This window comes from Pogoniulus pusillus, chromosome 3, assembly GCF_015220805.1.
Source record: "Pogoniulus pusillus isolate bPogPus1 chromosome 3, bPogPus1.pri, whole genome shotgun sequence".
Lineage (NCBI taxonomy): Eukaryota > Metazoa > Chordata > Aves > Piciformes > Lybiidae > Pogoniulus > Pogoniulus pusillus.
In genome coordinates this window covers 1797281-1810111 of record NC_087266.1, presented here as the reverse complement: position 1 = coordinate 1810111, position 12831 = coordinate 1797281, and the positions used below count along the sequence as shown (strand labels likewise).

The 12831-nt window shown below is 52.8% G+C and overlaps 1 protein-coding gene across 3 annotated transcripts; it reads right to left on the bottom strand.

Annotated features, from left to right (window-relative positions):
* Window positions 1–553: 553 nt before the first annotated feature.
* Window positions 554–12760, bottom strand: AAMDC (adipogenesis associated Mth938 domain containing). Of its 3 annotated transcripts, none has more exons than XM_064168778.1 (4): window positions 12658–12760; window positions 8938–9088; window positions 3839–3934; window positions 554–1160 (listed from the first exon to the last, which is right to left on the bottom strand). In XM_064168778.1, exons 1-4 carry the CDS (start codon window positions 12750–12752, stop codon window positions 1020–1022), a joined length of 483 nt encoding a protein of 160 aa, XP_064024848.1. In that variant the 5' UTR covers window positions 12753–12760; the 3' UTR covers window positions 554–1019. The 3 variants fall into 3 exon arrangements, with proteins under 3 accessions (XP_064024848.1, XP_064024866.1, XP_064024855.1); XM_064168796.1 differs by lacking the exon at window positions 12658–12760 and adding an exon at window positions 12395–12464; XM_064168785.1 differs by lacking the exon at window positions 12658–12760 and adding an exon at window positions 10660–10762.
* Between the last annotated feature and the right edge of the window lie 71 nt (window positions 12761–12831).

Genomic DNA, 12831 nt, shown 5'->3' with positions numbered 1-12831 from the left:
CCTGGGCAACCCAGTCCAGCCTCTCACCACTCTCCTGCTCAACAACTTCCTCCTCATCTCCGGCCTCACTCTCCACACCTCCACCTTTGCTCCATTCCCCCCCACTCCTGACACTCCCTGACAGCCCCAGAAGTCTCTCTCCAGCTTTTTTGTAGCCCCCTTCAGCTGCTGGAAGGCCACAAGAAGGTCCCCTGGGAGCCTCCTCTGCTCCAGCCTGCACAGCCCCAACTCTTTCAGGCTGTGCTCACAGCAGAGCTGCTGCAGCCCTCTCAGCATCCTCCTGGCCCTGCTCTAGACACTCTCCAGCATCTCCACGTCCAAAGGAACATGGACATCCTTTCCTCCAAAGGAAAACTCTTTAAGGCACAGATAATATGTTTATTCCCTGTAGACACTTTTTGTTTCCTTTTACCAAGCTGAAAATTACAAAAAAGAAAATAATATTCCCAGGTTCAAAAAAATGGACCCAGATTCAAATAGGACCCAGACTGAAAAAGGACCCAGACTGAAAAAGGACCCAGATCCTGAGTGGAGTTACCAGCAGGAGGCAAAGTTTTATGTTCTGGTTTCACTTTTTCATTTATTTTATCATCTGGAGTGGAAGATACTTTTTATCTACCCTTTTTGTGGTACTCATCAGTTATCTCATGGCTGCATTCCAGTAGCCACCACTCTAATTTCAGGCCATTTCCTAGGAAAAGTTGCCAAAACTTAGTGCTTTAATTCAGCCAATGAGTGAAAAGTTAAGCAGCCAGAGTATGGACAGTCCTCAGAGGAAGATCAGTTCAAATCTCAAGCATGTATGGAAACAGCTCTGTAATTAATTCATTTCATTAACAGCCTCTTTCTGTAAGCACTCAGCTGCTTTAGACCCTGAACTCCTAGAGACTGCCCTCACATTTTAGATTGGCAGTGCACAAATGCCTTGGCACCTCAGCCCATGCTGTGCTGACTGTAATCTGATTCACTGGACGCTGATTTGGCTGCAGCCAAGGGAGGCAAAATGAGCTGTGAAGGCTTCAGCAGGTTGAGTGGAAGACTCCTCCTACTTTGACCCCCTGGGCAGCCAGGGCATTGTACTCTTCCACAGCCTTCTCTGTTTGCAGGACCAAGACATCAATGCCATTCTTCTTCAGGTAGTCCACAGTCGATGGTGGAACCTCAGAAGAGAAAAGGGAATGAGAAGAACAAGGATTAGATATTTCTGTGATTGATTTGCTCTTTATTCTCTTCACTAAAGCTACATGGAATCACAGAACCAACCAGGTTGGAAGAGACCTCCAAGCTCATCCAGTCCAGCCTATCACCCAGCACTATCCAGTCAACCAGACCATGGCACTAAGTGCCTCAGCCATACTTCTGTACACCTCTCCCATCTCTCCTTAACACAGTGCTAAATGCAGCCCTTTCTTACTCAGAGAAACAGAGCTGGAGCTAAAGGTAACTACATCTCAACAAGGTGCAACTCCCCAAAAAGCTAGAGAATTGCTCTCCCTGAAGTAAAGCTCACAGACATCTTGGAAGGGACCTCTGGAGATCACCTAGTCCAAATCCCTCCCAGTCCAACGTAGGTTCACCTAGAGGAGGTCACAACAGGAATGCACCCAGGCAGGTTTTGAAAGTCTTCAGTCACCACCACCTCCAGTCAGCAGCAGCAGTGCCACAGCAAGGTTGGAAGTCTCCAGTCAGCAGCAGCAGTGCCACAGCAAGGTTGGAAGTCTCCAGTCAGTAGCAGCAGCAGTGCCACAGCAAGGTTGGAAGTCTCCAGTCAGCAGCAGCAGCAGTGCCACAGCAAGGTTGGAAGTCTCCAGTCAGCAGCAGCAGTGCCACAGTAAGGTTGGAAGTCTCCAGTCAGCAGCAGCAGTGCCATAGCAAGGCTGGAAGTCTCCAGTCAGCAGCAGCAGTGCCACAGCAAGGTTGGAAGTCTCCAGTCAGCAGCAGCAGTGCCACAGCAAGGTTGGAAGTCTCCAGTCAGCAGCAGCAGCAGTGCCACAGCAAGGTTGGAAGTCTCCAGTCAGCAGCAGCAGCAGTGCCACAGCAAGGTTGGAAGTCTCCAGTCAGCAGCAGCAGCAGTGCCACAGCAAGGTTGGAAGTCTCCAGTCAGCAGCAGCAGTGCCACAGTAAGGTTGGAAGTCTCCAGTCAGCAGCAGCAGTGCCATAGCAAGGTTGGAAGTCTCCAGTCAGCAGCAGCAGTGCCACAGTAAGGTTGGAAGTCTCCAGTCAGCAGCAGCAGTGCCACAGCAAGGTTGGAAGTCTCCAGTCAGCAGCAGCAGTGCCACAGCAAGGTTGGAAGTCTCCAGTCAGCAGCAGCAGTGCCACAGCAAGGTTGGAAGTCTCCAGTTAGCAGCAGTGCCACAGCAAGGTTGGAAGTCTCCAGTCAGCAGCAGCAGTGCCACAGTAAGGTTGGAAGTCTCCAGTCAGCAGCAGCAGTGCCACAGCAAGGCTGGAAGTCTCCAGTCAGCAGCAGTGCCACAGCAAGGTTGGAAGTCTCCAGTCAGCAGCAGCAGTGCCACAGCAAGGTTGGAAGTCTCCAGTCAGCAGCAGCAGTGCCACAGTAAGGTTGAAGTCTCCAGTCAGCAGCAGCAGTGCCACAGCAAGGTTGGAAGTCTCCAGTCAGCAGCAGCAGTGCCACAGCAAGGTTGGAAGTCTCCAGTCAGCAGCAGCAGTGCCACAGTAAGGTTGGAAGTCTCCAGTCAGCAGCAGCAGTGCCACAGTAAGGTTAGAAGTCTCCAGTCAGCAGCAGCAGTGCCACAGCAAGGTTGGAAGTCTCCAGTCAGCAGCAGCAGTGCCACAGTAAGGTTGGAAGTCTCCAGTCAGCAGCAGCAGTGCCACAGTAAGGTTGGAAGTCTCCAGTCAGCAGCAGTGCCACAGTAAGGTTGGAAGTCTCCAGTCAGCAGCAGCAGTGCCACAGCAAGGTTGGAAGTCTCCAGTCAGCAGCAGTGCCACAGCAAGGCTGGAAGTCTCCAGTCAGCAGCAGCAGCAGTGCCACAGCAAGGTTGGAAGTCTCCAGTCAGCAGCAGCAGCAGTGCCACAGCAAGGTTGGAAGTCTCCAGTCAGCAGCAGCAGTGCCACAGTAAGGTTGGAAGTCTCCAGTCAGCAGCAGCAGTGCCATAGCAAGGTTGGAAGTCTCCAGTCAGCAGCAGCAGTGCCACAGTAAGGTTGGAAGTCTCCAGTCAGCAGCAGCAGTGCCACAGCAAGGTTGGAAGTCTCCAGTCAGCAGCAGCAGTGCCACAGCAAGGTTGGAAGTCTCCAGTCAGCAGCAGCAGTGCCACAGCAAGGTTGGAAGTCTCCAGTTAGCAGCAGTGCCACAGCAAGGTTGGAAGTCTCCAGTCAGCAGCAGCAGTGCCACAGTAAGGTTGGAAGTCTCCAGTCAGCAGCAGCAGTGCCACAGTAAGGTTGGAAGTCTCCAGTCAGCAGCAGCAGTGCCACAGTAAGGCTCTAAGTCTCCAGTCAGCAGCAGCAGTGCCACAGTAAGGTTGGAAGTCTCCAGTCAGCAGCAGCAGTGCCACAGTAAGGTTGGAAGTCTCCAGTCAGCAGCAGCAGTGCCACAGTAAGGTTGGAAGTCTCCAGTCAGCAGCAGCAGTGCCACAGTAAGGCTCTAAGTCTCCAGTCAGCAGCAGCAGTGCCACAGTAAGGTTGGAAGTCTCCCGTCAGCACCAGTGCCAGAGCAAGGTTGGAAGTCTCCAGTCACCACCTTTGTCAGCAGGGCTGGACTCAATCTCCAGAGGTCCCTTCCAGCTGCTACCATTCCATGATTCCTTCCCCCCCACCTCCCACATCATACAGAGAGGAAAACCAAAGAGTTGTGGTTTCTGTTTCCCACAGACCCAAGCCCTACCTGCAAAGCCTCACTCATGCCACGGCCAATCACCAGCGTTTTAACCCCCTTCTTGACAACTTCTTCAAGGTCAGCTGGCTGCACTCCTGGAGAATGCTAAGTGTCAGAGGAAGAGAAGGGTCACGTCTCAACTGCCACAGTCCTGTCAGCACCAACCAGCAAAGCTTCCTCTGCCTGCTCTGAAACTGCCCACAGAGCAGCAGGTAAATTAGCTGTACCCAGATGTAACACATCCTCCTTTCTGCACACAGACAGTAGCTACCACTGGTACTTAAAGAGGTGTTGTATGTGCTGAGGAGGGATGAGAGTTAATCAATTGATGGCAGTGTTATCATTCCTTATTAAACAGTTCAGAACACATTTCTAACACATTTAATATTTACAGGGGTTAGGCAGAAAGGTTAAAGGGCAATCAATAAACTGCAAGAGATTGCTGTTTGTTTTCAAAGAAACAAAACCTTTCAGTAGCAAAGGCTGTGGCAAGCCAAAGTTCACTCATTTTAATGACAAACAGCTCCTCAAATTATTAAAGTGATTAAAGTCTTTGCTTGTTTAGTTTGCAAATCTCCTTTACAAAGAGGACTGAAAGGCTGGGTTAGCTTCACTGCAGTTCACAGCTTCAGCTTCTGCTCTACCCTTAATTTTGAGATAGAAATGTCTGAACCAAAACTCCCCAAACAAAGAGCTGTAACAGTTGCTTGAGTTATTTAACGAGGTGTTGTCAGGCCACACCTGCAGTGCTGTGTCCAGTTGTGGGCTCCTGAATTGCAGAGAGATGTTGAGGTGCTGGAAGGTGTTTGGAGCAGGGCAGCAAGGCTGGGGAGGGGCCTGGAGCAGAGCCCTGTGAGGAGAGGCTGAGGGAGCTAGGGGTGTGCAGCCTGCAGCAGAGGAGGCTCAGGGCAGAGCTGATTGCTGCCTGCAGCTGCCTGCAGGGAGGCTGTAGCCAGGTGGGGTTGGGCTCTGCTGCCAGGCAAGCAGCAAGAGAAGAAGGGGACAGAGTCTGAAGCTGTGCCAGGGCAGGTCTAGGCTGGATGTTGTTAGGAAGTTGCTGTCAGAGAGAGTGATTGGCATTGGAATGGGCTGCCCAGGGAGGTGGTGGAGTGGCCGTGGCTGGAGGTGTTGCAGCCAAGCCTGGCTGGGGCACTTAGTGCCATGGTCTGGTTGGTTGGGCAGGGCTGGGTGCTAGGTTGGGCTGGCTGAGCTTGGAGCTCTCTCCCAACCTGCGCAATTCCATTAAAGCAGACAAAAAGAAGGGGTCTGGTTTCACTGCAGTTACAGTAGTTAGTTGGCTGGGGAAGGTTTGCTGTGCTGTTATCAGTACTCCTGAGATACTGCAGCCATAGAACAAAAGGATCTTCCTTGGTTACACAAGACACTGATGTGGGAGCTTCCATGTGCTTTGTAGGAAATAGTCATCAAAAGAAGCATGGACCATGGAGTGATGTATCCTTGCTGATCTGACAGCTGAAGGCAAAGAGGAAGGGCAGCAGAATTTCTGGCCTGTTTTGTTCTCTGGCCTTCCTCTCAGGATTCCTACTGCTTCTCTGCCATTAGCAGATGGCACTGAAAGGCAGGCAGCCAGGGAAGGCTGCCTTTCATTCCCAGGGGTGAAGGTCACAACAACTATTAGTGCTTGGTTACAGAACCTTGCAGAGCCAGTCAGACAATTTTCCTGATGAAAGAATTAGGTACTAGACAGCAGTCTGACAGCAGAGAAGGAAAGGAAGCAATTTGTTTGCAGCTAGTGTGTGGGACATGACCAGCACTGCTTGCTTCCCATAATTCAGCTCCACCTTCCCCCTGGAAAAACATGCTCAAAGGAAAAAGCAGATGCTCTGTAGTCAAGTGCAAAGAAGTGTGCAGCAAAATCTGTCTGGTGAGTCCTGCTATTCCCAGTCAATCCAGTTCAGATGAGCTTCCTCATCACAGCTCTTCTGGAGCTGCAGAGGCAGTCTAGAGAAGCTTTCTTCTGTTCTCACATGTACTGCTCACTCTTCATTTTCAAACCAAGTCACCCAACTCCTCATAGAGTCACAGAATCAAGCAGGTTGGAAGAGAGCTCCAAGCTCAGCCAGCCCAGCCTAGCACCCAGCCCTGCCCAACCAACCAGACCATGGCACTAAGTGCCCCAGCCAGGCTTGGCTGCAACACCTCCAGCCACAGCCACTCCACCACCTCCCTGGGCAGCCCATTCCAATGCCAATCACTCTCTCTGCCAGCAACTTCCTCCTCACATCCAGCCTAGACCTGCCCTGCCACAGCTTCAGACTCTGTCCCCTTCTTCTCTTGCTGCTTGCCTGGCAGCAGAGCCCAACCCCACCTGGCTACAGCCTCCCTGCAGAAAGCAATGAGCTCTGCCCTGAGCCTCCTCTGCTGCAGGCTGCACCCCCCCAGCTCCCTCAGCCTCTCCTCACAGGGCTGTGCTCCAGGCCCCTCCCCAGCCTTGCTTCCCTGCTCCAAACACCTTCCAGCACCTCAACAGCTCTCTGCAATTCAGGAGCCCACAACTGGACACAGCACTGCAGGTGTGGCCTGAAGGGGATTGGAGTGATCTAAAGCTTTATAAGTGACCTAGAGAAGATGCCAGGACTTTTTTCACCTCCTGATGGTGTAAAAGTGCTGCCAGAAACCCTCCCTCTCCCAATTACCCAACTGGTTTGATTTTTTTCCTCCTTTTGCTGTTAATTTTACACAGACTCAATTTTCTTGTTTCAGTTGGAGGACTCCTCTAACAGCATTCATGGACTTCATCTGTGACCTGGATGAAGGGACAGTAGCTCCCAAGAGAATTAACTGGGTGGTTAGGCAGCCTGTGGCTCTTCATGCAGATGCATTGTTCAGCCAGCTGGTGGCTGGTCACAAGTGGTGTTCCTCAGTGACTGGCTCAGTGTTGGGACCAGTTCTGTTTAACATCTTTACTGATGATCTTGATGCAGACATAGAGAGTGTCAGCAGCAGGTTTGCAGATGACACCAAGTTAGGTGGCAGTGTTGACCTGCATGAGGTTAGGGAAGCTCTACAGAGGGACTTGGATAGATTGGATGAGCTTCAGCAAGGCTAAATGCCAGGTCCTGCATTTGGGTGATAACAACCCCAAGCAATGCTACAGGCCTGGAGAGCTGTCTAGATGAAAGGGACCTGAGGGTTCTAACTGACAGGGAGCTGAATATGAGCCAGCAGTGTGCCCAGGTGGCCAATCCTGGCTTGGATTACAAATGCTGTGTCCAGCAGGAGCAGGCAGGTGGTTGTCCCCTTGTACTCAGCTCTGGTGAGGCCACCCCTTGGCCAGTTTTGGGCACTGCATTACAAGAGAGATTTGGATGTGCTGGAGCCAGTGCAGAGCAGAGGAGGGAAGCTGGGCAAGGGCCTGGAGAATAAATCTGATGGAGAGCAACTGAAGGAGCTGGGGATGGGTAGTTGGGAAAAAAGGAGGCTGAGGGGAGACCTCATTGCTGTCTACAGCTACCTGAAAGGAGGTTGTGAAGAAGTTGGTGCTGGTCTCTTCTCAGAGGTAATTAGTGATAGAAGAAGAGGGAATGGCCTCAAGCTGCCAATGGGTAGGTTTAGAGTGGATGTCAGGAAAAATGTTTTCCCAGCAAGAGTGGTCAGGCACTGGAATGGGCTGGGCAGGGAGGTGATGGAGTCACCAACCCTGGGTGTGTTTGCAGGTCCTTTGGATGTGGTGCTGGGGGTTAGGGTGCACCTTGCAGAGTGGGGTTTTGAGTTGGACTTGGTGATCCTAAGGGTCTTTTCCAACCTGAATGTTTCTGTGATTTTAGCTCTGAAATGAGTCCAAGTGATCCCAAGGAAAAGGATCTAAACTGCATCTCATGCCCTGTTGTCTCCCAAGCAGAGAGTCATTTACTGTTGGGTTTCTTTTCACTTCCCAGCATTTTTTTTCCTATCACTCAAGACAACTTTTGTTTACACAGTCTGAAAGAGAGGTTGTTATCAGCACCTTACAACAACTGCTCTTAATCAAACACAGAATGGTGTTGGAGAGCTCTGTGGTGTGTGAGAGTGGCCTGGTCAGAGTAGCTGTGAGGAGTGGTGGCAGCAGTGGCTGGATCCTGTCACCTCTGTCCCTGCAGTCCTCTCACCTCTCCTAAGTCATTCTGGAACATAATGCCCTGTTCCTCCCAGGGATAGGCTAAAAGTGTTAGATGAAGGCAAAAGGCAGCTTGTGGAGTTCTGGCTGCAACTTCAACAGCTGTTCCCTGGCCCATTCTCAGAGTCCCATAGGGCAAGGGACAATGGTTTGAAGAGGGAGAAGAGCAGATTTAGATTGGATATTAGGACGTTTTTTACCACAAGAGTGGTGGAACACTGAGTGTGAGTTGAAAACTAACATAGACATCAGCCACCAGTGTGCACTTGCAGCCCAGAGAGCCAAGCACAGCCTGGGCTGCAGCAGCAGCAGTGTGGCCAGCAGGGCCAGGGAGGGGATTCTCCCCCTCTGCTCTGCTCTGATGAGACCCCAGCTGGAGTCCTGCATCCAGCTCTGGAGCCCCTGGGACAAGAGGGCTGTGGAGATGCTGGAGAGTGTCCAGAGCAGGGCCAGGAGGATGCTGAGAGGGCTGCAGCAGCTCTGCTGTGAGCACAGCCTGAAAGAGTTGGGGCTGTGCAGGCTGGAGCAGAGGAGGCTCCCAGGGGACCTTCTTGGGGCCTTCCAGCATCTGAAGGGGGCTCCAAAAAAGCTGGGGAGGGACTTTGGAGGGTGTGAGGGAGTGGCAGGAGTGGGGGGAATGGAGCAAAGGTGGAGGTGTGGAGAGTGAGGCTGGAGGTGAGGAGGAAGTTGTTGAGCAGGAGAGTGGTGAGAGGCTGGACTGGGTTGCCCAGGGAGGTGGTTGAGGCCCCATGGCTGGAGGTGTTTGAGGCCAGGCTGGCTGAGGCTGTGTGCAGCCTGCTCTAGGGTAGGGTGTCCCTGGGCATGGCAGGGGGTTGGCACTGACTGCTCCTTGTGCTCCCTTCCAGCCCTGACTGATTCTCTGATTCAAGGTCAGGCTCACCAAGGCTCTGAGCATCCCTGACTGCAGGGGGGTTGGAGAAGATGACCTTTGGAGGTCCCTTCCAAGCCATTCTGTGGACAGCAAACTTACATTGGTCCCAGTTTCTCGCCAATCCCAGGTCCGGCTTCCTCCCGGCCATACTTTGCAGTCCTTATAGGTTGTAGAGCAGCCTTTCACCTTCATCTGACCCCAGGAAAGGGAGGCAATTTCAGGGGAAGTCATCCCAAAGATGAACCAATGTCTGGAAAAATGATATTTAATATGTAACATCAGCCTAACATATGCAGCAGCTGGATGGAAGCAGAGAATTGTGTCCTTGCCCTGAGGAGCTGGGAAGGAAATGCTGCTCCAGACTTTATCCAGGGGATCTTGTGACAGCAGAACTGAACAGCAGATGAGCAGATTTGCTCAACTGCCAGTCCTCTGGGGGATTTGGGGCAAATTGTCTTCCACACTGTACAAATCTTGGGTGCTCAACTTTTAAAAGTACCAGCAAGGATCACATCCCAGAATGTCCTCTCACAGCTGGGTTTTAATCTTCTCCCTTAAACCTAGAATGAAGGTGATAATTCCCTGAAATACCTGAGAGGGGAACACTTTCTTTGCCTGCTTCATGGATTGGAATTGGTAAATGAGGTTAAAAATCCCAAACAAGCCAATCCAATAGAAAAGCCCTGAACAAAGCAATGGCACTGCCACATTGCTATAGCAAAGGAGACTTTAAAGACACAAAAGAGTCAAATCTTCTCTCCCCAATTGCCCCTTAAAGTGGCCAAGTCTCTCTGTGTAGCATCTCAAGAGAGTTAAACACCCAGGCAGCAACTTTTGTCATGTTTGACCCAAATCCTGTCTCAATTTAAACCTTTTATTTTTAATCCTTTCTGTTGTGGACAAGAACAGTTTAATCTTTGTCCTTTTCACCAACTTTTGTTTTCCTGAGGACTTAATTCTTGGTCTTTTGTCTTCCTTTTGGATTCAACTTCACTTCCCTCCAGTCATGTTTTCCCCTCCAGTCATGTTTTCTAAATCTGCTTATTTTCTTCTTGGTTTGTTTTTTCCTTGGCAGCCAACAATTGGCTTTGACATTTGTGGGCTAGAACTAGAGAGAATGCTCCAGCTGAGACCTCTTCAGCCCTGCTACAGACCAACCACTTTTTGCTATTAGCCACAGCAATTTTCAGGTCTGCTGCCACAGTCACAGCCAGGCAGCAGCAGGGAATTCTGCCTCAGAAAGTGCTTCCTTCCAGCACCAGGAAAGCTCACACTCTCTTCAAAGCCCTTCACACCACTGCTGGTGTCATTCCAGGAGCAGACAAGAGGAAAGGAATCACTTAGTGATACCCTGGAAATGTGTCAGACTAGCACAGCAGCCAAGTGACACACCTCAAGGGTAAAGCCACCCTTCTGCCCTTCCTGTTCAGGAGGAAGATCAGCATCTCTCAGCTCAAGGACCTCAGGGAACTGCTTGGGGGAGTCCAGTGCAGAGCCACAAAAATGATGAAGAGATTGGAACATCTTCCTGACAGGGAGGGACTGAGGGAGCTGGGGCTCATTGGCCTGGAGAGGAGGAGATTGAGAGGTGACATTACTCATGTCTATAAATATGTAAAGGCTGAATGCCAAGAAGATGGAGCCAGGCTCTGCTGGGTGATGCCCAGCAATAGGACAAGGGGCAGTGGGTGTAAGTTGAGGCACAAAAAGCTCCGTGTAAACATGACAAGGAATTTTTTCCCCTGTGAGGGTGCCAGAAGCCTGGAACAGGCTGCCAGGGAGGTTGTGGAGTCTCCCTCTCTGGAGATATTCAAGACCCACCTGGATGTGTTGCTCTGTGGTCTGGTACAGGTGATCCTGCTCTGGCAGAGGGGGTTGGACTAGATGACCATTCAAGGTCCCTTCCAGTCCCTAAACTGTGATTCTGTGAAAGCCACATCATGAAGAAAACTGGCTGTTGGTGCAGTCAGAAGAGCTCTGCTCCTGCTTGAAACCTAAGAGCCAGATCCCTCCAGAAACAGTTTCATGGAATCATAGAACCAACCAGGTTGGAAGAGACCTCCAAGTTCCTCCAGCCAATCTAGCACCCAGCCCTGCCCAACCAACCAGACCATGGCACTAAGTGCCCCAGCCAGGCTTGGCTGCAACACCTCCAGCCACAGCCACTCCACCACCTCCCTGAGCAGCCCATTCCAATGCCAATCACTCTCTCTGCCAGCAACTTCCTAACAACATCCAGCCTAGACCTGCCCTGGCACAGCTTCAGACTCTGGCCCCTTCTTCTCTTGCTGCTTGCCTGGCAGCAAAGCCCAACCCCACCTGGCTACAGCCTCCCTGCAGGCAGCTGCAGGCAGCAATCAGCTCTGCCCTGAGCCTCCTCTGCTGCAGGCTGCACCCCCCCAGCTCTCTCAGCCTCTCCTCACAGGGCTGTGCTCCAGGCCCCTCCCCAGCCTTGCTGCCCTGCTCCAAACACCTTCCAGCACCTCAACAGCTCTCTGCAATTCAGGAGCCCTGACACAGCACTCAAGCTGTGGCCTGAGCAGTGCTGAGCACAGGGGCACAAGAACCTCCCTTGTCCTGCTGCCCACACTGCTCCTGAGCCAGCCCAGGATGCCATTGGCTCTGCTGCCCACCTGGGCACTGCTGACTCAGCTTCAGCTCCTCTCTGCCAGCACCCCCAAGGCCCTTTCTGCCTGCCTGCTGTCAGCCACTCTGGCCCCAGCCTGCAGCACTGCCTGGGGTTGTTGTGGCCAAAGTGTAGAACCCTGCACTTGGCCTTGTTCAGTCTCATGCCGTTCTCTTCCAAGCCACCCATTCTGTGCTTCTCCTTGCGAGAGGTCACAGAGGGTGAGGGCTGATGAAAGAACAGGGCAGGAGGGGCAGAGAACTTTGACAAAGGCAGAGGAGGAACGCAAGAGGAAAGGTCAGAGAACAGAGTCATTGAATCAACCAAGCTGGAAGAGACATCAGGGCAGGAATCAGAATCACTTTGGCTGGAAAAGACCTGCAAGATCGACTCCAGCCGTTATCTAGGTGTCTGGTGCTAAACCACGTCCCTCAACACCACATCTCTGCGTCTTTTGAACACCTCCAGGGGCAGTGACTCAACCCCGGGCTGACTGTTCCAGGCTTTGAGAAGCCTTTCAGTGAAGAAGTTTCTTCTGATACTCAACCTAAACGTCCCCGGGCAGAACTTAGAATCATAGAATCAGGCAGGCTGGCAGAGAGCTCCAAGCTCAGCCAGCCCAGCCTAGCATCCAGCCCTGCCCAACCAACCAGACCATGGCACTAAGTGCCCCAGCCAGGCTTGGCTGCAACTCCTCCAGCCACGGCCACTCCACCACCTCCCTGGGCAGCCCATTCCAATGCCAATCACTCTCTCTGCCAGCAACTTCCTAACAACATCCAGCCTAGACCTCCCCTGGCAGAGCTTGAGACTGTATCCACTCATTCTGTTGCTGCTTGCCTGGCAGCAGAGCCCAACCCCACCTGGCTACAATGTCCCTTCAGGCCATTTCCTCTCATCTCGTTCCTTGGGAGAAGAAACCAACCCCACCTTGCTACAACTTCCTTTCAGGCAGAGGAGGAGGAGGAAGGGAGGATCCACCCGGGAGGACGCCGTTGGAAGCAGAAGCCTAGAAGCAGGGGTCGGCAGGCACAGGTCCTGAACCACCGCTCTCCAAAAGGGCCCCGCCGCCTCACGTCGCTGTACCCGTCCCGCCGCGGGTGGGAAGCGTCCCGCTCCACGGAGCCCTTCCGCGGGAGCCGAGCGGAGCCGTCCCGCCCGCCCCGCACCGGCCCCGTCCCGCCCGCACTCACCGCCCGCACGCACGACCCCTGCCCCGCCGGGCGCAGCCTCTGCCTGCCCCGCCCGCGGGCCGCCCTGCGCCGGCAGCGGCCTTCCGCCCTCCCATTGGTCAGCGCGCTGCCCCGGGCCTGCCCCCCTCCCGTTGCGATTGGCCAGGCCGGCCGCCTATCTCCGCCCCTCCCAGC